The 22,752-nt window shown below is 42.6% G+C and overlaps 2 protein-coding genes across 5 annotated transcripts in view; one reads left to right on the top strand and one right to left on the bottom strand.

Moving 5' to 3' along the window:
- sclt1 (sodium channel and clathrin linker 1) overlaps positions 1–8,245 on the bottom strand; it is a 43,554-nt gene extending 35,309 nt beyond the window's left edge. Inside the window, exons 1-3 of one of the 3 annotated variants that reach the window (XM_017687949.2) lie at positions 4,702–4,822; positions 3,462–3,508; positions 2,096–2,157 (exon numbers count right to left, since the gene is read on the bottom strand). In XM_017687949.2, the coding sequence (XP_017543438.2) occupies positions 2,096–2,157; positions 3,462–3,495 (96 nt within the window). In that variant the 5' untranslated portion in view covers positions 3,496–3,508; positions 4,702–4,822. Of the gene's footprint in view, positions 1–2,095; positions 2,158–3,461; positions 4,665–4,701; positions 4,823–6,889 lie in introns of those variants that run through there. The other 2 variants (XM_037532917.1, XM_037532916.1) reach the window with 2 other exon arrangements.
- Positions 4,982–16,718, top strand: c22h4orf33 (chromosome 22 C4orf33 homolog). 2 transcript variants are annotated; one of them, XM_017687951.2, is made up of 6 exons: positions 4,982–5,125; positions 9,450–9,630; positions 12,661–12,721; positions 12,829–12,880; positions 14,782–14,981; positions 16,339–16,718. In XM_017687951.2, the coding sequence occupies exons 2-6, from the start codon at positions 9,450–9,452 to the stop codon at positions 16,430–16,432; spliced, it is 588 nt and encodes a 195-aa protein (XP_017543440.1). In that variant the 5' UTR covers positions 4,982–5,125; the 3' UTR covers positions 16,433–16,718. The 2 variants fall into 2 exon arrangements, with proteins under 2 accessions (XP_017543440.1, XP_037388815.1); XM_037532918.1 differs by having other exon boundaries at positions 4,994–5,125; positions 9,333–9,630.
- Positions 16,719–22,752: the final 6,034 nt, after the last annotated feature.

The following is a 22,752-nucleotide window of genomic DNA, read 5'->3' as shown; positions in this document are numbered from 1 at the left end:
AGGTGGCGTTGGGAGTCTTGCCCAAGGACTCTTATTGATATAGTGTAGGGTGCCTGCCCAGGCGGGGCACTGAACCCCAGTCTACAGCATAGAAGGCAGAGGTGTAACTAACCAATCCATGCAAGGGAACACATGCAAAGTCTGGAAAATGTACTCGTTGAACTCCTAATGCAGGAGCGATACTTCCTAAAGTGACGTCATGTGAACGTTTACCAGACGAGACACTGAAACATTGTGGCTGCTTTTCAGCTTCCCAAATTACGTTAAATAATATGCACACAACCTTTTATTCACATGAACCAGTTTGAAAAGTCGATGATTAGTAAGCAAAGTGGTAAAGAACGATCTTACAGTAAACTCTTTACTGCATCTGCTGTCCCTCTGAGGAAAATCCCAGAGGCGTCTACAGCTGAGTTCCACATCAACGACAGAAAACGGCTGATTGTTAAATAAGTAAAGCCTGTTCACGTGTAGCAGTCTGGAGTTTCTCCAGCAGGGGGCGCTATTCACACAACTGTATAGGCTGTAAATCAGCACAAGAGTCGCTTTTGGGCGCGAAGACAAACAGTCATGAAGCCACACCAGAAGGACCCAGAAGGACCAGTACATCAGCAATTACGCAGAGTTCCTCTGTGCTGACCTGTGCTAAATGCTACATATTGACATTTGGACCCCTCACCCAAGTTCACCCCTCGCCAATACCACTTAGTCCTCACTTAGCATGATCACGTCCAGGGGTGGGGTGTCCCAGTTCTTGTCGAGATAGAGGGGTGGGGTGCAGTGTCGGGGCTACATGACCCTCCAGAGTTATGAGAAAAAGCCCAAGACACCAGAGAAACCCACAAGGGAGAGAACTTTCTCTGTTAAAACATCACAGTAACCGCTGTTTGATCTTAGTTTAGTGTCGTTTCAGTGAATGTCATTTTTCTTCATAACAAGCATAAAAGAAAATCATAATAGTAAGCTGATGTCTGAGTAGCTAGCTCGCTAACTTTCCCGTTCCACCTTAAATAGTCCAGCAGTTCTGACGCCTGAAGCTCCAGAATGTAACTGCTGCTCAATTTAATGTGGAACGGGAAAATTCAAACAGGAACCTGGAGAATCTCTGACTTCAGCTTCATATCACTGAAGAATTAGGGGGGGTGATAATAAATAATTGCCCCCCTCTTTGAAGGCGTATGAGCCCTAAATGTAACTAAAGCCCAGCAGTGAGGAGTTGAACTTTCCCCTCCTCTGCTGTCCCTGCAGACGGGCGGGGTCGCCTACAGAGCGGCGCTAGTAGCTGATAATGAAGTGATGCTCTTTTATTAGAGGGTCTCATTTCAGAGGGAAGATCTCAACCACTGCCCTGTAGCTCAGGAACAAGGGGCAACACTCAAACAAGGGGCCTGTTTGACTGGACTTGATGCAGTTTGTAAAACACAGTAAAAATCGTAGTTGAATTATTATTATTATTGTTGTTGTTGTTTTTTCCTCTCCTTGGATCACCACCTTCTGGGGAAAGTGAAGCTGAAGTCAGAGATTCTCCAGATTCTCGTTCGGATTTTCCCGTTCCACCTTAAGTCTTTAACATGCTGTTAGAGATTTTTTATGCTTGTTATGAAGAAAAACACTGAAACGACACTAAACAGATAAAACAGCGGTTACTGTGATGTTTTTAACAGAGAAAATTCCCACATCTGTGGGTTTCTCTGGTCTCTTGGGCTTTTCCTCATATCTCTGTGTTTGGAATCTCTGAAAAACCTCCGTTTGGAGGGCCATGTAGCCCCAACACTGCACCCCACAGCTCTATCAACAAGGACACCCCACGCCTCGAGGTGAACGCTCTAAACAGAGGGGTAAGGGGCGAGGACTGAAATGGGGCGGGGCCGAAGAGTTCCTGTCAAACGCTTGGTTCTCTAGTGGTAGCAGATCTGAAAACGTGCTTAATTTCTCTACTCGAGCTGATAAGAGTCCTCACACAGCACTAAAACCTGTTACTGTATGTATGTGCAGCATCACACATCATGGAAAAAGACGAGCCTAGAAAGAAACCCATGCACCTCCATGTAAAATCCTGTTTATTACTGCGTTTCTGGTTGGAAATAATAAATACCTGCGGAACCAAGTTGCCGGGAGAATCCTGGTACCGCCCGAGCGCCGAACTCAGCCGGTTCACTGAAACACAGAAACAGGTTAACCTTGTTTGAACTGCAGGACTGGGACGATACACACGTTCAGAAAAGCATATAGTGCTTTATACAACAGTCGGGTCCGACCTCACGAGCTGATTTGTTGAGCGGCGTTCTAACGGTGCTGTTTATGATTTCACCATAGCAACACAGGCACCATCGATCCACTGAGACTCTGACAGCTGTAGGAGACGCTCGAGCCGTTTCAATGTTTTTACTTTGCCTCAAACAGAAAACGGACATCTGACCGACAGCCGATTTGGTCCGACTCTGAAGACGAGACGACACTAAATTCCCAAACTGTCGTCACCACTGAGCAGCTTTTCAGTCGGCAGCTGTGACAGAAGAACAGCTGAACAACCTGGAATCAGCCAGAAATGAACCCAACACCATTCGCCAGACGTGTCTGATCTTCAGAGTCGGACCAAATCAGACTGAGCCATAAAACTGAGCCAATATCAGGTTCAGCTCAGTTTGGTCAGTTTCTCCAGATCAGTATTAATGTTGTTCTGTTCCAGGCAGTCTGTAAAGCTTCTTACAGCCCGTTTAGTTTGGCGAATGGTGTTGGAGCTGGAGAACGAACTGCGGGCTGAGCAGCGAGTGGGCGGAGCTCGTTACTCTGACGTAGCTACAAGCTGCTCGCTAAGGAGCTCTAATTGGGAGGAAGGAACTGAACATTAAAACATATTAAACGCCGCGTTCACGGCCAGTTTATTCATTTCTTACTTTTATTTATATATTTATTTATTTATTATAAATATTTATTTAGAATATATTTATAAATAATTGTAAATACTTTAAATAAAAGTATTTATTTAACTGCTGTATTAAAGCAGTAGAGCACTCGAGGAGGGAGTTATCACCAATAACATCACGGCTCTGATGATCTACGGCCACCAGATCACAGCCGGGATGGTATTTCAGGATAACACACTCCCTCTCGGGATCTACTGTCTAAATAACATCATCATGATAATGATACATATCGTCATATCGCCCAGCCCTGAAACAGGCTGCTTTACTTGTACTGTGCCTGAGGCTGCATTCACATTACCAGGCTAAAGTGGCACAAATCTGATATTTTGCCCTGATGTGACTCAGACCTGATGTGTGGATACAAATCTGATCTTTTCAAATCCAACCTGAGCCACTTTCGAATGTGGTCCTAGATCAGATACGTATCTGATTCGTGGCCGTGTGACTTTAATGAGATGCTCAGATCGGAATGCATGTGTGAAACCTGGAGGTCAGTGGGAGTTCAGAACCAGGGCTGGGCTGCACATCACTTACCTTGATCTCGGAGGAACTCGATTTCCGATGCCATCGTGGAATCCGACCTTTGGAAAGAAGCACACAGGTTATCTGGGCTGCGTGGGATATTACTTTGGGCGTGTCCTCGTTGGCCGCTTGCATAACCAAGTCAGTTCGTTATCTAAGCATATATATCCTCCCACAGGGCGTCGGGGCCGTTAGTAGAGACAGGCCCACACCTGGCGCCAGCACTGACGGGGCATCATGGGGTAAACTGGGCCCCCAAAGCATGTCATGCCCTCTGACTCACAGGTCTGATTAAACACCACCGCTAAATCTGATCAAAGTCAGTCAGTGGTTACAGCTCAGTTCTACACTACTAGATCTAGGTTTTCCCATCATTAGACCGGGACATTTACTTGAGGCCACAAATTACTACACTGAGAACACAATTCAGTACATTTAGGGCAAGATTGGCTATACTGAGATCACAAATTACTATACTAAGGCCACAAATGACCAAACTGAGACCACGATTAACTATACTGAGCCTCCAGTTCTGCCAAACTCAACTCGTGGCCTCAATATATTCCTTTGTGGTTGAGTTTTATTTTTAAAAAGTAACAGCCCTGTCACCTTAGAGGCTCTGTAGAACCTACCGAGGCCACATTTCTACACAGAAACGGTCATTTTAGCCAGTTTCGCACTAATAAAGCATCAAAAAACGCGTGCAAACGCTTTAAACTGCCCCACTTCACAGCAGCGGCCTTCGCCTTTTCCACATACGTGGCTTACAGCGACAGAAACACGAGGCTGAAGTCTTTCTCGAATTTTCCCGTTACACCTTAAATGCCGCAGCAGTGAGCGTCTGGCGTCCGAGGCGTTGTAATTACTGCGGCGCGATTTAAGGTGGAACGGGCAAAATTCGAACAAAAAGGGAAAACAACTCCAGCCTCGCACGGATAACTTGGTTTAAGAGGTTAGCCACTCGTCCCCAGGACCTAATGCGGCCTTAAATCACAACATCCGGGCGAATAAGAGGCGTTTATCTGACAAAACGAGGCGAAATAACCATAACAACCCCCGAGTCCGGCAGTGTTTACAGCCAGGCGGAGCGGAGTTTAGACTCGTTTCTGAACATTTTCCACTCTTTTTAGATTACAATACCACCCGGTATGAGCTGATATCGCTTCAAACGTCGACGAGGATGAGAAACGAGCCTCAAGTCGTTATAAAAAAGGCCAAATGAGGCAGATTCGCGTGGTTTTTGTGAGCTAACCTTGCGCCGCCTGTTTGAAGCCAAACCGCTCAGCCAATCAGATTCGCTCCTCAGCCGCGGCGCGCCCCGCTAAACGTTCCCCTCTCCGAGCGAGCAGCGTTGATCGGTTCCGCTTCGGTTATGATTCCGAAAATACCTTAAATTTTTATATTTTCTTAAAACGGCGATGGAGATTTGACGCTAATCCCGACGCCTGAGAGCTACATGTGCCGACCCAAGCTGTATGTCCCGTGTCTGCTTGCTCTGAGTGCAGCTTTACGTCCCTCTCTAGGTGTAGCAGGAAGCCTGTGGCTTGTTTTGAGTGAATCATCTGTCTGAGCGTGTCTGTGATGTGATAGATGATCAGCTGAGGGCTATAAAACACCTGAAGACCTGAAGACCTGCAGCAGAACACCTCACAGACTGATTTGGTCCAGCTGAAGACGTGAGTTGCTCAAATATCCCTTTATCTTCTCTGTAAAGTTTCATCATTGTTCATATCTGAAGCTCTTTTGTTTGTTTAGTATCTGTTTGGCTTATAAACACAACTAAACTAGTGCTATAAGAGCTTATAATGATCTATAACACTCTTATAAAGCCCTCAGTTTCATCATTGTTCATATCTGAAGCTCTTTTGTTTGTTTAGTATCTGTTTGGCTTATAAACAAACTAAACTAGTGCTATAAGAGCTTATAATGATCTATAACACTCTTATAAAGCCCTCAGTTTTATCATTGTTCATATCTGAAGCTCTTGTTTGTTTAGTATCTGTTTGGCTTATAAACACAACTACACTAGTGCTATAAGAGCTTATAATGATCTATAACACTCTTATAAAACCCTCAGTTTCGTCATTGTTCATATCTGAAGCTCTTTTGTTTGTTTAGTATCTGTTTGGCTTATAAACACAACTACACTACTGCTATAAGAGCTTATAATGATCTATAACACTCTTATAAAGCCCTCGGTTTTGTTATTGTTCATATCTGAAGCTCTTTTGTTTGTTTAGTATCTGTTTGGCTTATAAACACAACTATACTAGTGCTATAAGAGCTTATAATGATCTATAACACTCTTATAAAGCCCCCAGTTTCGTCATTGTTCATATCTGAAGCTCTTTTGTTTGTTTAGTATCTTTAGTATCCCTTAACCCTCAAAGTACCCTTTCCATGATCAGAGGGTTCTTTGCATTGTGAAATGGTTCTTCAGATTGGATGGAGAATGTACTCTAGATGGTTCTAAACAGAGCAATGGTTTTCTGTTACAAGCTTGACATCGTAGTAATAGAAGAACCCTTTTTGGAGCTATATAGTACCATTTAATAAAAGGTTCTACATGGATTGATGGAGACTGTGCTGTATCTATGGTCCTAAGAACGATTTTACCGTACAAAGAACCCTCTGATCATGGAAAGGGTTCTTTGAGTGTTCACGGTTCAGTCTGCCGACTGAGAAGCTGCTCAGTGGTGACGACAGTTTGGGAATTTAGTGTAAGGAGCTGGAGAACGAAATGTGGGCTGAGCTGCGAGTGGGCGGAGCTCATTACTCTGACGTAGCTACAAGCTGCTCGCTAAGGAGCTCTAATTAGGAGGAAGGAACTGAACATTAAAACATATTAAACGCCGCGTTCACAGCCAGTTTATTCATTTCTTACTTTTATTTATATATTTATTATAAATATTTATTTATAATATATTTATAAATAATTGTAAATACTTTAAATAAAAGTATTTATTTAACTGCTGTATTAAAGCAGTAGAGCACTCGAGGAGGGAGTTATCACTAATAACATCACGGCTGTGATGATCTACGGCCACCAGATCACAGCCGGGATGGTATTTCAGGATAACACACTCCCTCTCGGGATCTACTGTCTAAATAACATCATCATGATAATGATGCATATCGTCATATCGCCCAGCCCTGAAACAGGCTGCTTTACTTGTACTGTGCCTGAGGCTGCATTCACATTACCAGGCTAAAGTGGCACAAATCTGATATTTTGCCCTGATGTGACTCAGACCTGATGTGTGGACACAAATCTGATCTTTTCAAATCCAACCTGAGCCACTTTCGAATGTGGTCCTAGATCGGATACGTATCTGATTCGTGGCTGTGTGACTTTAATGAGATGCTCAGATCGGAATGCATGTGTGAAACCTGGAGGTCAGTGGGAGTTCAGAACCAGGGCTGGGCTGCACATCACTTACCTTGATCTCGGAGGAATTCAATTTCCGACGCCATCGTGGAATCCGACCTTTGGAAAGAAGCACACAGGTTATTTGGGCTGCGTGGGATATTACTTTGGGCGTGTCCTCGTTGGCCGCTTATGTAACCAAGTCAGTTCGTTATCTAAGCATATATATCCTCCCACAGGGCGTCGGGGCCGTTAGTAGAGACAGGCCCACACCTGGCGCCAGCACTGACGGGGCATCATGGGGTAAACTGGGCGAAGGAGACCCCCAAAGCACGTCATGCCCTCTGACTCACATGTCTGATTAAACACCACCGCTAAATCTGATCACAGTCAGTCAGTGGTTACAGCTCAGTTCTACACTACTAGATCTAGGTTTTCCCATCATTAGACCGGGATATTTACTTGAGGCCACAAATTACTACACTGAGTACACAATTCAGTACATTTAGGGCAAGATTGGCTATACTGAGATCACAAATTACTATACTAAGGCCACAAATGACCAAACTGAGACCACGATTAACTATACTGAGCCTCCAGTTCTGCCAAACTCAACTCGTGGCCTCAATATATTCCTTTGTGGTTTTATTTTAAAAAAGTAACAGCCCTGTCACCTTAGAGGCTCTGTAGAACCTACCGAGGCCACATTTCTACAGAGAAACGGTCATTTTAGCCAGTTTCGCACTAATTAAGCATCAAAAAACGCGTGCAAACGCTTTAAACTGCCTCACTTCACAGCAGCGGCCTTCGCCTTTTCCACATACGTGGCTTACAGCGACAGAAACACGAGGCTGAAGTCTTTCTCGAATTTTCCCGTTACACCTTAAATGCCGCAGCAGTGAGCGTCTGGCGTCCGAGGCGTTGTAATTACTGCGGCGCGATTTAAGGTGGAACGGGAAAATTCGAACATAAAGGGAAAACAACTCCAGCCTCGCACGGATAACTTGGTTTAAGAGATTAGCCACTCGTCCCCAGGACCTAATGCGGCCTTAAATCACGACATCCAGGCGAATAAGAGGCGTTTATCTGATAAAACGAGGCGAAATAACTAAATAAATAAATAAATAATTCATATCTGAAGCTCTTGTTTGTTTAGTATCTGTTTGGCTTATAAACACAACTAAACTAGTGCTATAAGAGCTTATAATGATCTATAACACTCTTATAAAACCCTCAGTTTCATCACTGTTCATATCTGAAGCTCTTTTGTTTGTTTAGTATCTGTTTGGCTTATAAACACAACTACATTAGTGCTATAATAGCTTATAATGATCTATAACACTTTTATAAAGCCCTCAGTTTCGTCATTGTTCATATCTGAAGCTCTTTTGTTTGTTTAGTAACTGTTTGGCTTATAAACACAACTACACTAGTGCTATAATAGCTTATAATGATCTATGACACTCTTATAAAACCCTGTTTCATCACTATTCATATCTGAAGCTCTTTTGTTTGTTTAGTATCTGTTTGGCTTATAAACACAACTACACTAGTGCTATAATAGCTTATAATGATCTATAACACTCTTATAAAACCCTTAGTTTCATCACTGTTCATATCTGAAGCTCTTTTGTTTGTTTAGTATCTTTTTGGCTTATAAACACAAGTACACTACTGATATAATAGCTTATAATGATCTATAACACTCTTATAAAGCCCTCAGTTTCGTCATTGTTCATATCTGAAGCTCTTTTGTTTGTTTAGTATCTGTTTGGCTTATAAACACAACTATACTAGTGCTATAAGAGCTTATAATGATCTATAACACTCTTATAAAGCCCCCAGTTTCGTCATTGTTCCTATCTGAAGCTCTTTTGTTTGTTTAGTATCTTTAGTATCCCTTAACCCTCAAAGTACCCTTTCCATGATCAGAGGGTTCTTTGCATTGTGAAATGGTTCTTCTGATTGGATGGAGAATGTACTCTAGATGGTTCTAAACAGAGCAATGGTTTTCTGTTACAAGCTTGACATCGTAGTAATAGAAGAACCCTTTTTGGAGCTATATAGTACCATTTAATAAAAGGTTCTACATGGATTGATGGAGACTGTGCTGTATCTATGGTCCTAAGAACGATTTTACCGTACAAAGAACCCTCTGATCATGGAAAGGGTTCTTTGAGTGTTCACGGTTCTAAATAGAACCACTCTCTTCACTACAGAACCCTTGAAGAACCACCTTTTTAACTATGACTGTTAATATCTAGAACTGCTTGGTTTAGTGCGTGTTGGCCTTATATAAACAGCCATAGCAGTGCTATAAGAGCTTATAATGATCTATAACGCTCGTTAGTTAGGCAGTGAATTCAGAACCTCGTCCTGTAAAACTGTCTTCGAGGGGGTTCTCGTTCACAGTGGTGCTGAGACGTCACTGCGTGAGTGTAGAACCTGGTTCCTCACATCGCATGAAGCTCTGCTCAGGGAGCCAATTGAGATCCGGCCTCGTATCTTGCCTATAGATCAGGCTTCGACGTTCGGACCCAAGTCGGTTCTCCGGGAAACGTCAGGAACGTCAGGAACGTCTGTAAAAGTGGAAGCTCTTCAGCCGCCCTGAATCAGAACTCAATCCTCCTCAGATGGAGTTCAGCATCCAGCACGTCTGGAACAGCGACCCGGTGGATCACCAGCCGGTGAGGATCCGCTTCTCCCCTGGAGACGGAAGCCTGAGGATGGAGGTGTGCGCCCCATTCTTCGCCGACCCACCCGCGCCAGCAGGACCACCGGGACAGCCCTTCCCTGGACTCTGGGACTATGAAGGTGGGGCACTTTTATTTTGTATTATATTTATATTATTGATTTATCTTTTCCAGTGTGTATTAAATTTATACAATAATTTTCCTGTTAAGAAAGACATGAGATAACAAAAGTCATAAATAAACAAACAAACAAATAAACAAATAAAAAACAAACAAATAAATATCAAAAATACACAAAGTATATAAAAATGTTAAATCATGGACCAGCAATCCACAGTAATTCAGTAATTCATTCATTTGTTACGAATCGTCCTTAAGGGACTGGATAGTTCAGAGTATGGACAATAGGCTACATTCAGTGTTCCAGGTGGTTGCTACGGTTTTCGCTATGCTAACATACTTTAGCTCATGTTTATAGATAACAGTGAGTCACAGTGTCCAGAACCACATAATCAAGTCTATTAGAGTTGCTGGACACCTCCACACAGTCTGAGGTGAGTGTGTGGTGATAGGTGTGCAGTTAGCACCATGCTAATTGATGAGGTGTTAGCCTTGCTGGGCCAAACATGATCTTCTTGCAATGAAATACATGTTTGGGAACAACTTGTTCCTCTAAAAGAAAAAAAAAACATGCCCCCTATTAACCCCGCCCCTAAATATATGCTAATTTATTTGTTGTTTGACATCTGCATGTTTAATTAGAATATTTTAGGGGACTTGTATTTTATTATTTTTTGTTTATTTATTTGTTTGTTTTAGTTTTATGCAATCATTTTCCTATTAAAAAAAACAAACCCAAACAAACAAACAAACCCCAACAGTAGTCATAATAAAAAAATAAAAAAACAAACATAAAACACACAAAAGTATGTGAAGTATAAAATTCCGTACAGTAATACTTTTCAAATTATGGATGTTCTAATGGGACTGGATCACTTGGCGCTGATAGAACTTATGGTGTAAAAAAAGTATCAAACAATAAACGAAAGCATAGACAAACTCAGTGTTCCAGGTGGCTGCTACTGTTTTTAGCAGTGCTAATATACTTCAGTCCATGGTTATAGGTAATAGCGAGTCATACAGTGTCAGAAACCACATAACCAACACATACTGAGCCAGATATGAACCGTTGGATTGGTTTAGTAATGGAACTTCTACAACCCCATTTCCAAAAAAGTTGGGACGCTCTTTATGAATGTAAATAGTAATAGAATGCAGTGATCTGCAAATCATGTGAACCATATTTTTAAATTAAAATTTAAGACAATTTAAGACAAAATAAGACAAAATATCAAATGTTGAAAAAAAGAAATGTTATAGGGTTTTTAAAAATATTTGCTCATTTTGAATTTGATGCCAGCAACACGTTTCAAAAAAGTTGGGACGGGTCCTGTTCACCGCTGAGCTTCATCTCCTCTTCTTTACAGCGCTCTGTCAGTGTTTGGGAACTGAGGAGACGCTGCTGTAGCTCTGACAGTGAAATGTTTTTTGTTCTTGTCTGATTCAGGATTTCAGCTGATCTGAGCTTGTCAGTTTCAGGGTCTCACAGTGGTGACCGGTCTGGACTGCAGGCAGGTCAGTTTAGCACCCAGACTCTTTTAATACGGAGCAGTGCTGCTGTAATACAGTCAGAATGTGGTTTGACATCGTCTTGCTGAAATAATCAAGGCCTTCCCTGAAAAAGACGTTGTCTGGACGGCAGCAGATGTTGCTAAAACATGTTTCAATCATTCAGCTTTAATGGAGCCTTCACAGATGAGCATGTCACCCACACCATGTGCACTAATGCCCCCTAAACCATCATGAACACTGGCTTTAGAACTGAGCACTGATAACAAGCTGAGTGGTCTTCAGCCCGGAGGACAGTGTCCATGATTTCCTAAAGAATTTCTAATGTTGATCTGTCGGACCTCTGGACACTTTTCCACTTCCCCTCAGTCCATTTTAAATGAGATCCGGCCCAGAGAAGGTGGCAGCATTTCTGGATCCTGTTTATATTTGGTTTCTTCTTTGTGTTTTAGAGTTTAACAGCACTTGTGGATGCAGTGATGAACTGTGTTCACAGACAGTGGTTTTCAGAAGTGTTTCTGAGCCCATGCAGTGATTTCCACTACAGAATCATGTCTGTTTTTAATGCAGTGCTGCCTGAGGGCCCAAAGATCACAGCCAGCAGATACTGGTTTTCAGCCTCGTCCCTCACAGACAGAGATTTCTCCAGATTCTCTGAGTCTTTAATGATATTCTGCACCGTAGACGATGAAAAGCAGAAGCTCTTTGCTGTTTTATGTTGAGAGACGTTCTTCTTGAGTTGTTGCTCTATTTGTTGGTGCAGTCTTTCACAGAGCGGTGACCCCTCCTCCTCTTTACTTCTGAAAGACTCCGCCTCTCTGAGACGCTCTTTATACCCAATCATGTTACTGACCTGCTGCCAATCAAACACCAATTGTTTTATTGGCATTACACAACTTTCCCAGCCTTTTGTTCCTCCGTCCCAACTTTTCTGGAACATGTTCTTGGCAACAAATTCAAAATGGGCAAATATTTTACAAAAAATATACATTTCTCAGTTTTCGACATTTGATGTGTTGTCTTTGTAGTGTTTTCAGTCAAACAGAGGGTTTAAATGATTCGCACGTCATTGCATTTAGTTTTTATTTCCAATTTGCACAGCATCCCAACTTTTTGGGAAATGGGCTTGTTGTCTTTTCTCACCCTAATAAGTCTGGGTTCCCCTCACATTTAGCGCAGAACTTCATAGCTGTTCTCAGACGTTCTCATTTCGGCTTCCGTTGCTTCAGTTCGGTTAAACTTGCGCGTACAATCAACAGAAAAACATCAAAAACACATCACACGTATTTACGCCCGTCTGCAGAGATGAGCACGAGTGCTAGCAGCTAGCATTTAGTGTGCTGTATGTAAATATAACTTAGCATTACATGCTAGCTACATTAGCCTCGTAGCTCCAGCGCTAAATCTACAGAAGTTGAACTGCAGACCCCAAACAGGTTCTAGCTAAGGGACCGCATTCGCGGTGAGAAGGGGTTGAACTGTGAAAATGAGGTTTTTAAGTGAAGCCTGTGTGTCTCTGCAGTGGTGGAGTCGTTCTTCCTCAACAGCAGCAGCGAGAGATACCTGGAGGTGGAGGTCTGCCCGTAAGTGTCGCTGTCGACAAGCGAGTGAAGTACAATAACAGCCGTCAATCAAACTGAGTCATATTTCACATCTGACCCCACCAGTCATCACCTACTGTACTTCACAGACACGGACAGCACCTGGTCCTGCTGCTGAGCGGAAAACATCACGCTTTCATGGTGAGAGACGGAACAAAAGAGCACGCTGTTCTGCAGCATCGCTGGGGTGAACGTGCTTTCAGAGCATTTACGCCTCCAAAAAGGCCAAAAGCGTCAGGTGGTGTGACCGATCGGCCATGTGCTTCATAAATGAGGTCACGGAGTTTATTATGCAGTCTGAAGTGAAGTAGTCCGGCGTGCTTTTCTACACGTGAAGCCTTTTAAATGATAACGCGTTACAAATGAATGCAGCTTTAAGAATATTCAAATCCATCAAGTCCAAAACGTCCATCTGCAAATGTCACAAACGGCAACAAAGGACTTTTATTCTGACAAGAAAGAGTTCGCGGTGGCTCACAAAGACGACCCAATACGAACGCCGAGGTCCCTTGCCAAGGTCAGTAGCCTTTTCAAAGGAAAGGTCAGGCGCTGCGACCTCAGCAAAATTATGACTGTGGAAATTATTGACTTATTTATTATAAATGTGTTTATTTATTTGAAAAAAATTATCGTATATCTTTGAGGACAAAGGCTTAAACAGGTGCCCAAGTGCAAAGACTCGTATATACAGGTTTTCAGTCGTCGTGATTTTTTTATATTATAATTTATCATAAAATATTTTTATTATAGAATAATGTTTTGTGGTTGCATTATTTAAAAATCCTGACGTTGTTTGGGTGATAATTATAGAAGCTACAAAGCAAATATCAGCACTGTTGTGTAGATTCTTTACATATTTTTGTCATTGACCCGTATATATATATATATATATATATATATATATATATATATATATATATATATATATATATATGTATGTATGTACCGGTATGTATATATATATATATATATATATATATATATATATATATATATATATATATATATATATGTGTGTGTGTGTGTGTGTGTGTGTGAAAGGACATTTTATATATATTAATATATGTTGTAGTCTTTAAATAAACATGTATATCTCACTGGAAGCTATATCTATCTATCTATCTATCTATCTATCTATCTATCTATCTATCTATCTAGATGTTGTCGGAACAAAACCTCGTATCTCCAAAATTGTAACTTTACAGCAGAAGGAAAAATCCTACTTGACTTTTAATGTAAGTCAATGGAACCGGACGTCTTTCCAAGTCATTTTGCGTCATTTCTTTTGATCCGTTTATCATGAAATTTACACACAATGTAAAAAACAACAGGTGTTTTCAAATCGTGTCAAAAACTGAAAAAAGTTAAAAATGGAGATACAAAGTTTTGTTCCGAGAGCAGTAAGATATATATGCTTATTTAAAGATTACGTATATTAGTATATATAAAAATCCTTTAATAAACAAGTTATAAAAAATAAAATAAAGTTATAAATCAACATTTAACTAAAGGTTTTAATTTGTGACTAAACTCAGTATTTTTGTGCAGTTGTTATTAACTGCATTGTGCCTGGTGGTCAATCACGACCAATCCCATTATTTTGTGTAGGTAATCGTATTAAATGAACGTTTTTTGTGCCGTTCATCGTGATTCATCTAATTGTTTTGCATTAATTACAATCAGTTTGTTTTTTGCCCAAATTTGCCCCTTAATGTAACATAATGAAACATTGATCAGATGAAGCAGGTGCGGGATATTAACTCCGAACAACACTGGCCGTACATGACGCCACTACTGACTCTATTAACATTAGTTATATTTACTCTAATTTTGTGTGAGACTCTAATTTCTCTGATGACTCAACCTTCTGCTCGATACTGTAGATAGATTTATATGCAAATGTAATCAAATACATTCAAATTATTCAAACGACAGAACTAAAAACGGAGAAAAACCATAAATATACGGTACTCTGGAACGAGGTGCGATTAACACGCCACGGCGTACGACTCCGTTAACGTTATTTTTTCCTCGTCCTCCAGCAACAGGTTCCACTTTCGTTCAGCGCCGTGGTAACAGGTAACAGGTGGAAGGGGGAGGCCCTCATACCCTGGAGCTACTTCCCGCCCGGCGTGGACAAGATGAACTCGTACGCCATCCACGGCTCTGGGAGTGGGCGAAGCTACGAAGCCCTTTACCCCGTCCCCCCGGAGGACCTCCAGCCAGGACAGGGGCCGGACTTGTGAGTATTTGATCAGCTCAGACTGGGGATTACGGTGTTAAATGCAGAATCGGAGTGCCCCCCCGCAACGTCACCCACATTCAGCAGGCACGATCATGTTACCACAATAAGAGTCCCCTGTCATTCTACTGTTAAGTATTCAAATATTTCTTAAACAGCATGTATTTATGCCACTACTAGTACTACAACCCCATTTCCCAAAAAAGTTGGGACGCTGTGCAAAATGGAAATAAAAACAAAATGCAATAACGTGCGAATATCAAATGTGGAAACTCAGAAATTTTATTTTTATTTTTGGAAAATATATTGCCATTTTGATTTTGATGCCAACAACACATTCCAAAAAAAGTTGGGACGTTGGGACAAAAGTCTGGTAAAGTTTTACCAGCATTAGTGTAATGCTAAAAAAAAAAAAAAAAACCCTGCCACCTTCTCTGGGCCGGAGCTCATTTAAAATGGACTGAGGAGTGGAAAAGTGTCCGGCGGTCCGACGGATCAACATTAGAAATTCTTTAGGAAATCATGGACACTGTCCTCTGGGCTGAAGACCACTCAGCTTGTTATCAGTGCTCAGTTCTAAAGCCAGTATTCATGATGGTTTAGGGGGCATTAGTGCTCATGGCGTGGGTGACGTGCTCATCTGTGAAGGCTCCATTAAAGCTGAATGATATAAACATATTTTATCAACATCTGCTGCCGTCCAGACGACGTCTTTTTCAGCGAAGGCCTTGATTATTTCAGCAAGACGATGTTTAAATACGGAGCAGTGCTGCTGTAATACAATTCTGCTTGTATTACAGCAGCACTGCTCCGTATTTAAAGAGTCTGGGTGCTGAACTGACCTGCCTGCAGTCCAGACCGGTCACCACTGAGAGACCCTGAAACTGACGATCAGCTGAAATCCTGAATCAAACCAGAACAGAAAACATTTCACTGTCAGAGCTACAGCAGCGTCTCCTCAGTTCCAAACACTGACAGAGCGCTGTAAAGAAGAGGAGATGAAGCTAAGCTGTGAACAGGACCCGTCCCAACTTTTTTGATACGTGTTACTGGCATCAAATTCAAAATGGGCAAATATTTAAATAAACAAAACAAAACTTTCAACGTTTGATATTTTGTCTTTGTAGCATTTTCCTTTTAAAAATGTGGTTCACATGATTTGCAGATCATTGCGTTCTGTTAATATTTACATCCATAAAGAGCGCTGTAGTTATAATATATAATACAATAGCTCTCATTTTTATACGGTACATATGTGGTTCCATTGACTTACATATGCATGTGTGTTTTATGTGTGCTATGAAAAAGGGTCAATGCATAATTATGCACATTAAATGTATTATTATTTCGTTGTCAGTCACCGCCTGGAGTATTTCCAGCCCTTCAGCCTGCAGAGCATCATGGGAGAAGGCTGGGTCCAGCCCGAGTCTGACCTGTGGAAGAACACCTAAACAGCTGGTCTCGGATCAGTTGACCTCAGCGCCACCCTGACCGGCTCTACTGGGCAGAGCTGACCTGATGATGATGATGATGATGATGATTAGGTTTTAATGGCAGTTAGACGGGCGGTACCGTTAAACACGGCGTACGGTAATAACGCCGCTGTAATCTGAGGAACGTGTCTGGGAACCTGAACAGCGTTTACACAGTAAAGCGGCTGTTACGACCCACTCAGCTCAGATAAACAGGCCTCCGAGGTTTCCTCACGCAAACAAGCCAATAAAGTCCATCACCCAACCCAGCCTGTCCGGCTCGTTTGTCCACCAGAAGCAGCTTAGATAAATAAATAAACACAGAAACAAACAAACAAACAAACAAAACACGCATGGATAAATGAATGGAGGCTGTGAGGGCTGGGAGTCTGAACCAACTGCTGCTTTTTAACGGTCACGGTTTCTTCTGAAGTGTAAAAGTACAGACTGAAGGTTTAAAGAGAGTCTCAGTCAATCAGCTCAGCGGATTCAACACTCCTCTCTATTCCCTCTATCCCTCTCTCTCTATTCCCCTCTCTCTCCATCACTCCTCTCTATTCCCTCTATCCCTCTCTCTCTATTCCCCTCTCTCTATTCCCTCTATCCCTCTCTCTCTGTTCCCCTCTCTTTCTATCACTCTTCTCTATTCCCTCTATCCCTCTCTATTCCCTTCTCTCTCTCTATCACTCTTCTCTATTCCTTCTATCCCTCTCTCTTTCTATCACTCTTCTCTATTCCCTCTATCCCTCTCTCTCTATTCCCCTCTTTCTATCACTCCTCTCTATTCCCTCTATCCCTCTCTCTCTCTATCCCCCCCTCTCTCTCTCTACATCACTCCTCTCTATTCCCTCTATCCCTCTCTCTCTATTACTCCTCTCTATTCCCTCTATCCCCCTCTCTCTCTCTATCCCTCTCTCTTCCATCCGTCCTTGCTTTCTATCCCTCGCTCTATCCCCTCCATCCTTCTCTCTCTCTATTCCCTCCATCCCTATCTCTCTATTCCATTCATCCTTCTTGCTTTCTATCCCTCTCTCTATCCCCTCTATCCCTCTGTCTCTATCCCCTCCATCCTTCTGTCGCTCTATTCCCTCCATCCCTCTTTTCTCTGTATCCCTCTCTCTCTACACTGAGGGAGAGAGATACAGAGAGAAAGAGGGAGAGAGATACAGAGAGAGAGAGAGATATACACTGGGAGAGAGATACAGAGAGAGAGAGGGAGAGAGATACAGAGACAGAGAGAGAGATACAGAGAGCGAGAGAGAGATACAGAGAGAGAGAGATACACACTGGGAAAGAGATACAGAGAGAGAGAGAGATACACTGGGAAAGAGAGATGCAGAGAGAGCGATACACTGGGAAAGAGATACAGAGATTTTTCCTCTGCATTGACAGAGATACAGGACCACACCCTCTCTGGGCCGGAACCCTGAAGGGAACTTCTTCGGTACCTTTACTCAGGGGAACATCACTGTACCGTCCACAGTGGCACCACATTTACACCATCTGGAACTTCATGATCTATAAATACCAGCACAGAACCTTCATCCTGACAGGCTACATGTTAATATCTGCTCTCTGATTGGCTGATGTGGAAAAACAGTACATTCCGCTCCTCCTTCAGGATCCAATCAATGAATACATTGATTTTCTTAGCCTCTGATACACTCATCTGATCACACATCTCATTCACAGCTCATGGAAGTGAGGCTTTCGTTTTCTTCTAGTCTTCTAGTAACAAAATCATAGAACCCAATGAAAGGGTCTGCTAGTCTGTAATGGTGTTCTGTATTTTCCTGATGGATTGTAAAGGACTCTAGTGGTTTAACAGGTATTCTGTGTCCAGATGCATTCATGGTTTCCTGATGTGATCTAAACGTGTTACCACTAAGCCAATTCCTAATGGTTCTAATTTCTGTCTTTTATCAGCAGGGAAATGATTTATATTCTGGATAAACTACATAATGAAGCTCAAGTTACCATGGAGTTAATAATAAATCACTCCAAACAAGCAAGTTTTACAATTTCAGTTCATATTTTACATGTAAAGTGCTTGAAGGCCAAGTTTACAGCTCACTAACGGTCTGAACGTTCTCCACAAGGGGGAGCTGTTCACATCCAAATGTGGCTGTGTGCATCACTGAAACTGACATGAACCCACACCAGGCTAAACTCATGACCTTACTAAAGGAGTCACATCAAAACCACGTCACCCAAAGTGAATAAACTTAATAAATAAATATCTAGCCAGTCCGAGTCAGGAGCAAGAGGTTTTTAGTCCAGTATGAATCAAGGCAAATACTTTTTTAGCAGTCCAGTACAAGTCCAGACCAAGTCAAGGCCGAGACTTTTTTTAGCAGTCCAGTCCCAAGTCAGGACGAAGAATTTGTCATAGTCCAGTCCAAGTCAAGACCAAGACTTTGTCATAGTTCAGTCCAAGTCCAGTCAGACTCAAGACCAAGACTTTGTCATAGTCCAGTCCGAGTAAAGACCAAGACTTTTTTTTAGCAGTCCAGTTTGAATCAAGGCAAAGACCTTGTGTAATCCAGTCCCTGTAATCACAATGGTGTTTAGTGTTTTTTGGGGGATTTACCTGTCAGGCTTGTATCACAGTTGGTTCCCCATATATAGTTAAGAGATTACTAAAGCAACACCTTAGCAACCACTTATGATACTATCGCAATGGCTTAGCAACACCTGAGGGATCATCTCGCATACCGTAGCAATGGCATAACACCACCTTATAAATCATTGGGCATACTGTAGCAATGGTTTAGCAACCACCTGGGATACTATAGCAATGGCTTACCAAGACCTTCGCAACCACTTGGGATGCCACAGCAATGGCGTACAATGGGATACGGTAGCAAGGGCTTAGCAACACTTTAGGAATCACCTGGGATACCATAGCAATGCCTTACCAACCAACTGAATACTACAGCAATGGCCTATCAACACCTTAGTAATCATCTGGGATACCATAGCAAAGGCTTAGCAACCACCTGGGATACTATAGCAAAGGCATAGCAACACCCAAACAACCAATTGGGATACCATAGCAATGGCTTAGCAAACACCTGGGATACCAGAACAATGGCTTAGCTATACCTGAAAAACCAATTGGGATACCATAACAATGGATTAGGAACCACCTAGGATACCATAGCAATGGCTTAGCAACCACCTGGGATACCTGTCAAGCCACATTTGTTCCCTCCAGTTGTATTTTTGTGTCACACACGTTTAATAATTCAGATTCTGTTCTCTGGGACTCGTTTGAAACGTAATCCATTAAGGGGGCGAGACGACACGTTTCACCCTCAGCGTGCATCTCCCCCTATTCACTAACTTCACATTTTGAAGGCCATCAGCAGGGGGCACTCTGACCACTTTCAGATTCCTATGAAGCCCTTTTGGGCTGAAAGACGGAGGGAGAGATAAACCGAGGGCGAGAGAGAGAGAGAGAGAGAGAGAGAGAGAGACGGATCTCTTGACTTCATTTCCTTTCTGCTGATGTCTCTTCCTCTGAGTTTAGAGGTTTACGGCCTTTTGCATTTTGAGCTCATTAAAGCTCCAAAAGGCCTTGAGAGGGAAAGACCTCCACGCGTTCCTCACCGCGCAGAAACCAAACCAGAGCAGAATCAATAGGCGACCTAAAGTGGCCAGTTTATGATTAACCTCCACAATGCCGGCTGTTACGGCTAAATTAACAGTGCTAATGAGCCCGAGCGCCCGTGTGGAGGTCAGCTGAAGGCCATCACTCTCTTAATGACACGACGGGAACGAGTGGGCACCACGTACGGAATGAAAGATGAGAAAGAGGGAAAACAGGCAGCGCATGTAAGTCAATGTCTCATATAAACAGTGTACTGGTGGTACGTGGCGCTGACTCTTGGTCAAACTTGGTAAAAGTTTGACGGATTTGCCCTTTCCTGGGTAGTTGTTTATAAACGTGTTTATACGTGACACTTCTACTCAAGGACGTTAAGTATGTAAATCTGTTTGACAGCTAGAAGAAAAAAAATCACTTATCAAAAAACTGACACTTTCTCAAACGTTTGACTTAATTTATCTAAATGTAATCTAAAAGTAAGGTGTTACTTTGCTAAACCAGGTGGTCACTTGGATCTTGTCAGGCCATTACTATGGAATTCCCTGTTTCTGGGATGTTTCTAGGCTGTTGCTATGGCATCCCACAAGGTTGCGAAGGTGTTCCTATGTTCATTCTGGCGATTACTGGCTTGAATGTTGCTAAGCTGTTGCATGGTATCCCAGGTGGTTGTTCCAGTGTTGCTAGGCTGTTGCTTTGGTATCTCATGTGTTTTTACTATGTTGCTAGGCTGTTGCTATTGCATCCCAGGTGGTTGTTACTGTGTTGCTAGGCTGTTGCTATTGCATTTCAGGTGGTTGTTACTGTGTTGTAGTCTGTATGTAAGGTGTGTGAATGAGCACCATACAAAAATGATACACGCACTCCGTCCTAGAAGTACGGACGCACTGTTCCCTTGTTGGCTCTCCTACAAAGTTTGTTTTGTGAAAACCAGTGTAAACAGAACCGTAGGTTCCCGTTTGGGTCAGGTGCTGTTTTTGAACGCGCACCCCTAAATAAACCCCTCTGCTGCCGGACTGTGGGCAGCTCTGATGGACAGAAAGACACAGAAGGACTCCAAAGGCTGGTCGATTACTCTAAAGCCCTGAGAAAAGCGACGGCTCTCCCCAAACGCAGGCTCCATGGCGCCCCGGCTGAAGGAATACTAATGAGCTCTCGTTAGCGGCAGAGCAAAGTCAGCCAGTCGGCCTCGCCGCCGTGCTTATAAATCAGGGATTAATTTATGCGCCGACATTTCATAATTTATACGGGATGGGGAAAAAGGTTTCGAACAAAAAAAAATAAACCAAAATAAAAAACGTACCGGACTTTCTGAGCAGACTCAGAGGAACCGAACTGACTCAGATACAGTGAATACTAATGAAGAGAAAAAGAAAAGAGGAGGAAAGACAGGAGGGAGAGAGGAGAACAACAGAAGGAGAGATGGAGAATGTTAATGAGCGAGACAGTTGGGGAAAAAGGGAATAAAGATGCAAAGAAAGAGGAGAGAAAAGGAAGGGAAAAGATAGAGGCAAAGAAAAACAGAAGAAAAGAGAAAAAAGAGTGCACAGATGGAGGGAAAGAGAAAGAAAAGAACATGAGGAACAGAAAGAGGAGAGAGAAAAGGAAGGAGAGAAAGATGCAAAAAAGAGAAGTAGAGAATAAGAGAAAAGAGCAAGAAAAAGAAGATTATAGTGAAAGAGAAAACTAGAAAGGGATAGAGAGAGAAAAAGATAAATGAGAGAGATAAAAATAGAGAAAAAAGATGGAGGTAAAGAGGGTGATAGAGGAAAAAAGATAAGAGAGAAGAAAGAACAATAGAGGTAGAGAGAAAGAGAGAGTTAAACAGAGGTAATATAGAATAATATAGAAATAGAGAGAAAGAGAGAGACAGAGACAGACAGACAGACAGAGATAAAGAGACAATCAAAGAGACAGTGTGAGACAGACAGAGAGAGAGAGAGACAGACAGAAAGAGAGAGAGACAGACAGACAGACCGAGAGAGAGACCGAGAGAGAGACCGAGAGAGAGAACGAGAGAGACAGACAGTGAGAGAGAGAGACCGAGAGAGAGACCGAGAGAGACAGACAGTGAGAGAGAGAGACAGATAGAGAGACTGAGAGAGAGACTGAGAGAGAGACCGAGAGAGAGACTGAGAGAGAAACAGACAGAGACAGAGAGACCGAGAGAGAGACCAAGGCAGAGACAGAAAGAGCCCGAGAGAGAGACCAAGGCAGAGACGGACAGAGGCAGAGCGCTGTGCTCTTTTGTTAGGGCACTAATGAAATGCTGCATGTTCTCACTAATTGACTCCATTATGTGTTTAATGAACACCTCTGAGCTCCTTGCACTCGTTTGTCTTCATTTAGTCCTGCGTGTCTGACAGCCGGACTAATATCAGCACTAATACGCTTCGATTTTCAGCTATTAAACACATTAATAACCGGCCGCTGGGGGCCGGGGGGCCGCCGTGAGATCACTCTACAGGCGGGGGCCTTAGACCACCGCTCAAGTGGAAGAAACCACAGGAACCACAAAAGAGCGTCTGCAGGACAGACGGCGTGTTCTATATGTCACGCGACACAGGGCGAGGTGGAGATCAGAGCACCTCATTAATTAGTCTTCCTCATTACGAATACCCGTTACAGCACCCTCTTCAAAAACATTCTATATAGAACCATCTACAGAACCGGTGACGGACACAATCTGGAC

This window comes from Pygocentrus nattereri, chromosome 22 (genome assembly GCF_015220715.1).
Source record: "Pygocentrus nattereri isolate fPygNat1 chromosome 22, fPygNat1.pri, whole genome shotgun sequence".
In the NCBI taxonomy this organism is placed as follows: domain Eukaryota; kingdom Metazoa; phylum Chordata; class Actinopteri; order Characiformes; family Serrasalmidae; genus Pygocentrus; species Pygocentrus nattereri.
The sequence above is the reverse complement of the archived record's forward strand: the minus strand, read 5'-3'. Positions and strand labels throughout refer to the sequence as shown.

What these genes read in the sequence shown, in the direction of transcription:
- c22h4orf33 (XM_017687951.2), top strand. Translation starts at nt 9,450, where the DNA reads ATGGAGTTCAGCATCCAGCACGTCTGGAACAGCGACCCGGTGGATCAC. An exon ending in TGGACTCTGGGACTATGAAG is followed by an intron (nt 9,631 to 12,660) that starts GTGGGGCACTTT and finishes GTGTCTCTGCAG; the next exon opens with TGGTGGAGTCGTTCTTCCTC. An exon ending in GAAAACATCACGCTTTCATG is followed by an intron (nt 12,881 to 14,781) that starts GTGAGAGACGGA and finishes CTCGTCCTCCAG; the next exon opens with CAACAGGTTCCACTTTCGTT.